This window comes from Tachysurus fulvidraco, chromosome 7, assembly GCF_022655615.1.
Source record: "Tachysurus fulvidraco isolate hzauxx_2018 chromosome 7, HZAU_PFXX_2.0, whole genome shotgun sequence".
Taxonomy (NCBI): domain Eukaryota; kingdom Metazoa; phylum Chordata; class Actinopteri; order Siluriformes; family Bagridae; genus Tachysurus; species Tachysurus fulvidraco.
In genome coordinates, this window is record NC_062524.1 from 18,714,682 (window position 1) to 18,724,554 (window position 9,873).

The 9,873-nt window shown below is 37.4% G+C and overlaps 1 protein-coding gene across 5 annotated transcripts in view; it reads right to left on the reverse strand.

Annotated features, from left to right (window-relative positions):
- Positions 1–9,873, reverse strand: part of prom1b (prominin 1 b) — a 47,819-nt gene that overhangs the window by 22,527 nt on the left and 15,419 nt on the right. For 3 of the 5 annotated variants that reach the window (XM_027174417.2, XM_047816107.1, XM_027174411.2), the window contains exons 6-13: positions 7,236–7,299; positions 7,050–7,139; positions 5,729–5,752; positions 3,895–4,109; positions 3,330–3,404; positions 2,932–2,995; positions 2,551–2,559; positions 132–291 (exon numbers count right to left, since the gene is read on the reverse strand). In XM_027174417.2, coding sequence (XP_027030218.2) covers positions 132–291; positions 2,551–2,559; positions 2,932–2,995; positions 3,330–3,404; positions 3,895–4,109; positions 5,729–5,752; positions 7,050–7,139; positions 7,236–7,299 — 701 coding nt within the window. The remainder of the gene's footprint in view (positions 1–131; positions 292–2,550; positions 2,560–2,931; positions 2,996–3,329; positions 3,405–3,894; positions 4,110–5,728; positions 5,753–7,049; positions 7,140–7,235; positions 7,300–9,873) is intronic. The other 2 variants (XM_027174412.2, XM_027174414.2) reach the window with 2 other exon arrangements.

Below are 9,873 nucleotides of genomic sequence, written 5' to 3' on the forward strand. Positions count from 1 at the left end.
AACAATAACAATATGAATAATAATTTTTCGATAAAATAGACCTGTTAATATTCTACAGTTTTATCTGAGATAAAAGAGCTCTATTACAGTTACTATAATATTACTATTACTACGGCTCAGTGTCCTGTTACCTGTAAAAATCAAGCTTCTCAATCTGTGGGTAGAACGCTCCGATTTTCTTCTCTCTATCCGTTAGAAACCGAGTGAAGTTCTCCAGTGCTGATTCCACCGACAACGCGTTAATAAATGCACTAATCTCTGCTCCTGATTTGTCCAACAAAGCCTTCACTTCTTAAGCACAGAAAGAAAGATAGAGTGAAATGGCATAAAGATATCAGAACCAAGTGTATCTCATTCAGAAAGACGGACAAGTGAAATAATGTACGTTTAAAGCATTTATAAAGGTTCTGTGTGCACATGGGATAGCTAAGCCACTTAAGTATTTGATAAAACAAGGAAATGACGGGGTGGTGTGATACAGTTGAAACCAGATATTTACATAGACTTCAGAAATAAACACAACAACGTTTATTTCTTTACTGTCATACATTAAATCAGAGTAAACTTTTTCTGTTTTAAATCAATAAATATTAACATAATTTTTATGTATTTTTATTATCACTTTCATCAAGTCAGAAGTATAAATACACTTCCTTAGTATTTGGTGGAATTGCCCCGAAACTGTTTCACATGGGCCAAACATTTTGGGTATCCTTCCACAAGCTTTCTATAATAGTTTGCTATAATTTTGGCCCACTCCTCTTGACAGAACTGGTGTAACTGGGTCAGGTTTGTAGGCCTTCTTGCTCGTACTCGCTTTTCAATGCCGCCCACAAATTTTCTATGGGATTGAGATCAGGGCTTTGTGATGGCCACTCCAATACCTTGACTTTGTTGTCCTTAAGCCACTTTGTAACTAATTTGGAGGTATGCTTGGGGTCATCGTCCATTTGGAAGACCCATTTGCGCCCAAGCTTTAACTTCCTGGCTGATGTCTTCAGATGTTGCTTTAATATATCCACATAATTTTCTTTTCTCATGATGCCATCTATTTTGTAAAGTGCACCAGTCCCTTCTGCAGCAAAGCAGCCCCACAACAGTATACTACCACCCCATACTTCACAGTTGGGATGGTGTTCTGAGGCTTCAAAGCTTTGCCCTTTTTCCTCCAAATATACCATTTATCATTATGGCCGAACAATTTTTGTTTCGTCAGACCACAGGACTTTTCCCCCATGTGCAGTTGCAAACTGTAGTCTGGCTTTTTTATGGTGGTTTTGAAGTAATGGCTTTCTCCTCCCAGAGTAACCTTTCACTCAATGCGGTACAGTATTCGTTTTACTGTGGATTTACTGTGGTCTTACCAGTTTCAGCCAGCATCTTCACAAGATCTTTTGCTGTTGTCCTGGGGTTGATTCGCACATTTCGCACCAAAAAACGTTCCTCTCTGGGACTCGGAATCCGTCTCCTCCGTATGATGGTTGTACATCCCCATGTTTTTATACTTGCGTATTATTGTCTGAACGGATGAACGTGGGACCTTCAGGCATCTGGAAATTGCACCTAAGGATGAGCCACTCTTGTGGAGGTCAACAATTCTTTTTCTGATGTCTTGGTGGATTTCTCTTGGTTTTCCCATGATGTCAAAGAAAGAGGCTCTGTGTTTGAGGTGCCTTTATATGCATCCACAGGTGTGCCACCAATTAACTCAAATGGAGTCAATTAACCTATCAGAAGCTTCTTAAGCTCAGAATGGAATCATCTGGAGTTTTTTTTTTTAAAGGCACGATAAACTTAGTGTATGTATGTATACTTCTGACTTTGATGAAAATGATAATAAAAATACATAATTCTCCCTCGCTCGATTCTGACATTTAACAAATGCAAAAAATATGTTAATATTTATTGATTTAAAACAGAAAAAGTTTACTCTGATTTAATGTATGACAGTAAAGAAATAAACGTTTTTGTGTTTTTTTCTGAAATGTATGTAAATATCTGGTTTCAACTGTATGTTGGAATGCTGAAGTGTTTTATTTATCTTTCCACTAGCACGGAGTTGTACAGTTTATGGTGTGTTCTCAATCTTAATCATTTAACATAGAATATATATGTTGCATAGTATACATACATAGCACACATATGATTGTATAATAATTATATATATCTACACTATCATTCTGTTTGGTAAATATCTGTCTGTTGGTGTCTGGTGTCCTCGATTTACATCATGCTGTTGCTGCTTATTCACAAACCTGTGTGGATTAAAGGTAAAGGTACCTAAAGGTATATAAAGGTATTAAAAGTCCAAAGGAGAGAGAGAGAGAGAGAGAGAGGGAGAGAGAGAGAGAGAGAGAGAGAGAGAGAGAGAGAGAGAGAGAGAGAGAGAGAGAGAGAGAGAGACAGACACTGACTGAGTGAAAGAGACTGGGAGGTGAGTGAGTGTGTGTGAGAGACAGAGAGAGAGAGAGAGAGAGAGAGAGAGAGAGAGAGAGAGAGAGAGAGAGAGAGAGAGAGAGAGAGAGAGGAGAGAGAGAGATAGTAACTTACTTGGAAGTGCTGAAGTTCAAATCAGAGGAGCAGAGAAACAGAAGAGAGGAAGAATATTGTGTTTAGTGACTTTCAGAAAGTTCTTGATTCATCTCTAATTCAGGACACAGTCCAGCTCACCTGACTCAACAAACTCACCTGAACACTACAACACAAATTACTCCTGCTTTATTAATTCTCTTCTAGTCATGTTGAGGTGATCATTTTTAAAGTTTTAACAAGACGGCTAACGATGCTAGAAATAAAGTTGCAATTTTCCTTTCATGATATCATTTAGGAAATGATTCAATATTTAGAAAAATAAAAACAACAACAAGTGAAACAGGATAAAAACAGATGGCAAATAGAATTACAGTAAAAATTGAATTGAATTTTACTTACTGGCCTCCATGTCTTGTGTCTGTTCGCTTACTATTCTGGAAGTGTCATTAAAAGCAGAGTAGCCCTAAATACAGAGAGAGAGAGAGAGAGAGAGAGAGAGAGAGAGAGAGAGAGAGAGAGAGAGAGAGAGAGAGAGAGAGAGAGAGAGAGAGAGAGAGAGAGACACACACACACACAGAGCGAGACACAGAGAGACACAGAGAGATACAGAGAGACACAGAGAAAGAGAGAGAAAGAAAGAGATAGAGAATAAAAAGAACGGAGCGTAAATGCTTGTCACTACACAAGTTCACACAATGGTAGTTCACACAATGGTCACTACACAAGTTCACACAATGGTAGTTCACACAATGGTCACTACAAAAGTTCACACAATGGTCACTGCACAAGTTCAGTACCTTCTGAACAATGTAGCTGAGATCCGTCTCCATCACACTTTCTAGATTTGCTAGCTGAGGAGTGACATCCGGCAGCTGGAACATAACACAGACTGTAATAAACTGAGTGTCCAGGAAAACAACAGAATACCCAGCACCGGGTCAAAGACATGTATTGTAGCCTGATTGTCCTCTCTATTGTGTGTAGTGTGTAGTGTTTCTATTGTGTGCGGATGGCATGGTTGTCCCATGCACTTTTTTGCCCAGAGTCGACCCAGTAGGATAAACAGTGTATAGAAGGGATGGAAGGATGGAGGGATGGGATGCAGGAGAATATATTAATACGCAAAAGTGAAAAAAGAAAAATGTAAATGTTATGAAAAATATAACAAAAAGTGGGATATTAGTAAAACCCCACTAATCTCTTGTTACCATTAAGACACACACTGTTCTATATATAAGTAAATCATGCAATTATTAAAAGGCACGTTTGATATCTGCTTCATTCATCTTACTTCAGCCAAAATGTCCTAACAGAGTGGGACATCATAATGTGTGTGTGTGTTTGTGTGTGTATGTGTTTTACCCTATTAAAGTTGGCTCTGACAGCGAGCTGGTCAAATGTAGCGCAGATGTTGCACGTGTGTGAGGCGTTTCCTTTGCCGCGCAACGGATCGTTGAGCGTGTTTGAAAGTGAAGTGCGCTCCTGCTGTAAAGACCTCCGCAGCTTGCTAGTCGCTTCTTGTAACATCTCTAAAGACGTGCTCACGTTCTCTAAAGCCTCCTTAGTGTCACGCATTGCTGAACACACAGATGGAAAAACACACAGGATGAATAGAAAGATAGAAAGAGAGAGAGAGAGAGAGAGGCTTTAAAATGACTTTCATTATTCTTTTAATAAATAAATTTAGAAAGTCATTTTAAAGTCGAAGTGTAAACCAGACGAACAGACATCCATTAAATAAAGTTCATTGTTTAATTTTTCTATAGAAATGTCTATAGATTTAACTGGAAATTTTAAAAATCTGTAACCAAATCCAAATGTTCTGTCTAGTCTTTAAAAAAAAAAGGTGTCCCATCACTTAAGTACGATTATAACAATGACAACACACACACATGTAACACACACAACACACAAGCACATGCACAAACATAAACACAGATGATGCAACGGATACAAAATACACACGTGATAATCTGAGGATAAAACCATACGAACATGCACAGTACAGTATAGAGACGACTCACACAGAGCCACAGAATGAACTACACACAAATAAAAGATGATTTAAAATGAGATTTATGTAGAAACCCAGACACAGGAAGTTGTTCTCTTACACACACTATAGCTTCATTTTATTATTGAAACCTACAGTGCTGGAAGTGTTAATACTTTCAAAGGTGTGTTTCTTTCTGGAGGGTGAAGTAAATCATGTGGAAAAGGTCTGCTCAAAGTGGCCAATGGGATTGAATCCCAGACACCAGAAATCCATCGTCTGGCTACATACGGAAGTCCTACGAGGCCATGCATTAATCAATTTTTTTTGGTTTTGGTTAATCACTTTTGATAAATCACTTCCACATAAGTGTGTGACACTTGGGAAAGAGGCACACCCACCATGAAATACACCAGAAACATTTACAGCACATACATAAAATTACGTCCTCAGAAAACTGTTTTTTGTCATGTTGTAATAAAGAGAATACAAACAAACAAACAAAAAATAATGCATGACCTATTTGGTCTTCCGTAGATACAGTTACATATTTATTATTATTATTATTATTATTATTATTATTATTATTATTATTATTATTATTATTATTATTATTATTATTATTATTATTATTATTATTAATAATTTTGTTATTTTTATTATTATTATTATTATTGAAATAATAAAATAGGATATTTTAGTTAGAAAATTAGTTTTTAGATTTGTTACTAAAATTGAGAAGGTCAATTTGTGCTAAAAAGTTTTGTTGTACTATAGGACCCAGATACTGTATACACACACACACACACACACACACACACATACACACACACACACACACACACGCACACACACACACACACACAAAAACACACAAACACACACACACACACACACACACACACACACACACACACACACACACACACACACACACACCTTAAAAATTACATAACTTCAGGGAGGTGTGAGTGTGATTTAGATACTTGAGACTGAAATGTAAATGATGCGCACATCTTTTTTTAAATACCTTAAACAATTGTCTGTTGGCCAGAGGCTCACACACGAGCTTCTTTTTTAAATATAATGTGTCTGTCTTAGGGTCACAACATACTACAAGTCGACCGAAACCGACACCACACACACAAGCAAATTCCTCAGGTTCTACGTTCAGGGTGCAGGGCAGCGGGATTTCATCGTTACCTTTAATAGCACTTTCCACTTTGACTTAATATACAATCAGAGCAAGAGAGACAGAGATAGAGATAGATAGACAGGAAAAGAGAGAGGGAAGCAGAGCAATTAATGCAACGTTCAGTATGTTCAGTATGTTCATATCCATGTCCAAATTTCATCTTTTTTGTAACTGTGTAGCTTTCACTACAAGATGGTTGTGATGATAAAAATGGCCCGTCACTACCACGATACTTTTTCATCTAAATGAATCGGTTAGTACGCTTTCTGTTTGAATGGTGCTGTGTAAGTAAACAATGTCATGTGTATTCTACATACACGGATATCATTCATGCTGTTATCCAATCAGCTAGTCACGATGCAGCAGAACAGTGAGGTTCATAACATCATGGAGACACAGGTCAAGAGCTTTAGTGGAAAAACCTGGGGATGGGAGCCTAGTGGTTAAGGCGTTTGACTATCGATTAAAAGGTTACGAGTTTGAATCCTAGGTCCACCAAGCTGCCACAGCTGGGCCACTGTGCTAGACCCTTAACCATCAGTTGTATAAAAGATAAAATGTGAGTCGCTCTGGATAAGAGGTGTCAGTCAGATGCTGTAAATGAAAAACATCATCTTCGTCTGGTCCAGTTTGGTTGAGACTGTAGATTTGGTCTCCTTTCTTGGTCACAGGAGTGAAATGTGATGTTTGAGATGCTTTTCTGCTCACCATGTTTGTAAAGAGTGGTTATTGCCATTAGCATTCCTGTCAGCTGCTCTTCTCCAGCATGTGACTGCTGCTCATTGGATTGTGTTTTCACAGACTTTTGTGAGTGGAAACCCAAAATGATCAAAACCTGCTGCAACGTGATTGGCTTGTTGGATAATTGTATGAATTAGCCGGTGCACATTTTTCTTCTTAAATTAAAAGCCGTATAGAAACAAAATGGAATTCTATTGAATTTGTTACTTTCTTGTAATTACGGCCGTTATTACAAATTAAACACAGTTTTCTATGTCGGGGGGAAAAAACTGACAACTCTGTTTTAATTCATTAATCTTTATATAAATCAGAGAGCTTTATATTAACCACCACTGTGGCATGAGGCATAAGATAAGATAAGATAAGATAAGATAAGATAAGATAAGATAAGATAAGATAAGACAAGATAAGATAAGATAAGTTAAGATAAGATAAACCTTTATTTTTAAAGACATGACAAAGACATTCAATGATCAACATGGACACAATAAAACAGTTTTATTCAGTCTCTGTTGTTGTTTAAATCTGTGTTTGTGTGTGCATGTGTGTGGGTTTATGTGTGTACGGTATGTGTGTGTTTGACTTTACCTGCTGCCATTCGCAGTACATTGTCTAAAGCTGGCATCACGTCTCTGTTTAGCTGGTTGTGTATCTGCCCACCCAACAACGGCCCAATGTCTGGTTTTGATAAAAAAAAAAGTTAATTAAAAAAAACACAAAAATGTAATAAACATCTAAAAAAAATATTGATAGAAAGAGCCTATGACTACTTACTGTCTAGATCAGAGAGAACTTTATTTCTGGCTGTTGTGTATTGTGAAGTCAGATAGTCGATTTGCTGTAAATGTAACACAATTCAACAGTGATTTAGTTAGATTGTGTGTTTCTTGCTATTGTTAGTTTGAAATCTGTATATTTTTAATGACACACTGCTCTAGTACTGTGTGTTTGTGTTGTGTGTTACTGTGTCAGTAAAGTTACACTGTGTGTTTGTGTTGTGTGTTACTGTGTCAGTAAAGTAACACTGTGTGTTTGTGTTGTGTGTTACTGTGTCAGTAAAGTTACACTGTGTGTTTGTGTGTTACTGTGTCAGTAAAGTTACACTGTGTGTTTGTGTGTTACTGTGTCAGTAAAGTTACACTGTGTGTTTGTGTTGTGTGTTACTGTGTCAGTAAAGTTACACTGTGTGTTTGTGTTGTGTGTTACTGTGTCAGTAAAGTTACACTGTGTGTTTGTGTTGTGTGTTACTGTGTCAGTAAAGTTACACTGTGTGTTTGTGTTGTGTGTTACTGTGTCAGTAAAGTTACACTGTGTGTTTGTGTTGTGTGTTACTGTGTCAGTAAAGTTACACTGTGTGTTTGTGTTGTGTGTTACTGTGTCAGTAAAGTTACACTGTGTGTTTGTGTGTTACTGTGTCAGTAAAGTTACACTGTGTGTTTGTGTTGTGTGTTACTGTGTCAGTAAAGTTACACTGTGTGTTTGTGTTGTGTTTTGCTGTGTTAGTAAAGTTACACTGTGTGTTTGTGTTGTGTTTTGCTGTGTTAGTAAAGTTACACTGTGTGTTTGTGTTGTGTGTTACTGTGTCAGTAAAGTTACACTGTGTGTTTGTGTTGTGTTTTGCTGTGTTAGTAAAGTTACACTGTGTGTTTGTGTTGTGTGTTACTGTGTCAGTAAAGTTACACTGTGTGTTTGTGTTGTGTGTTACTGTGTCAGTAAAGTTACACTGTGTGTTTGTGTGTTACTGTGTCAGTAAAGTTACACTGTGTGTTTGTGTTGTGTGTTACTGTGTCAGTAAAGTTACACTGTGTGTTTGTGTGTTACTGTGTCAGTAAAGTTACACTGTGTGTTTGTGTTGTGTGTTACTGTGTCAGTAAAGTTACACTGTATGTTTGTGTTGTGTGTTACTGTGTCAGTAAAGTTACACTGTGTGTTTGTGTTGTGTGTTACTGTGTCAGTAAAGTTACACTGTGTGTTTGTGTTGTGTGTTACTGTGTCAGTAAAGTTACACTGTGTGTTTGTGTTGTGTGTTACTGTGTCAGTAAAGTTACACTGTGTGTTTGTGTTGTGTGTTACTGTGTCAGTAAAGTTACACTGTGTGTTTGTGTTGTGTGTTACTGTGTCAGTAAAGTTTACACTATGTGTTTGTGTTGTGTTTTGCTGGTGTTAGTAAAGTTACACGGTGGTATGTGTACTGTGTCAGTTAAAGTTACACTGTTGTGTTTGTGTGTGTGCTACTGTGTCAGGTAAAGTTACACTATGTGTTGTGTTGTTGTTTTGCTGTGTTAGTAAAGTTACACTGTGTGTTTGTGTTGGTGTTTTAGCTGTGTCAGTAAAGTTACACTGTGTGTTTGTGTTGGTGTGTTACTGTGTCAGTAAAGTTACACTGTGTGTGTGATGTGTTTCGCTGGTGTTAGTAAAGTTACACTGTGTGTTTGTTGGTGTTCTGTGTTAGTAAAGTTTACACTGTGTGTTTGTGTTGTGTGTTTACTGTGTCAGTAAAAGTTACCCTGTGATGTTTGTGTTGTGTTGTTACTGTGTTAAGTAAGTTACCACTGTGTGTTGTTGTGTGTTACTGTGTCAGTAAAGTTACACTGTGTGTTTGTGTTGTGTGTTACTGTGTCAGTAAAGTTACACTATGTGTTTGTGTTGTGTGTTACTGTGTCAGTAAAGTTACACTATGTGTTTGTGTTGTGTGTTACTGTGTCAGTAAAGTTACACTGTGTTTGTGTTGTGTGTTACTGTGTCAGTAAAGTTACACTGTGTGTTTGTGTTGTGTGTTACTGTGTCAGTAAAGTTACACTGTGTGTTTGTGTTGTGTGTTACTGTGTCAGTAAAGTTACACTGTGTGTTTGTGTTGTGTGTTACTGTGTCAGTAAAGTTACACTGTGTGTTTGTGTTGTGTGTTACTGTGTCAGTAAAGTTACACTGTGTGTTTGTGTTGTGTGTTACTGTGTCAGTAAAGTTACACTGTGTGTTTGTGTTGTGTGTTACTGTGTCAGTAAAGTTACACTGTGTGTTTGTGTTGTGTGTTACTGTGTCAGTAAAGTTACACTGTGTGTTTGTGTTGTGTGTTACTGTGTCAGTAAAGTTACACTGTGTGTTTGTGTTGTGTGTTACTGTGTCAGTAAAGTTACACTGTGTGTTTGTGTTGTGTGTTACTGTGTCAGTAAAGTTACACTATGTGTTTGTGTTGTGTTTTGCTGTGTTAGTAAAGTTACACTGTGTGTTTGTGTTGTGTGCTACTGTGTCAGTAAAGTTACACTATGTGTTTGTGTTGTGTTTTGCTGTGTTAGTAAAGTTACACTGTGTGTTTGTGTTGTGTGTTACTGTGTCAGTAAAGTTACACTGTGTGTTTGTGTTGTGTGTTACTGTGTCAGTAAAGTTACACTGTGTGTGTTGTGTTTTGCTGTGT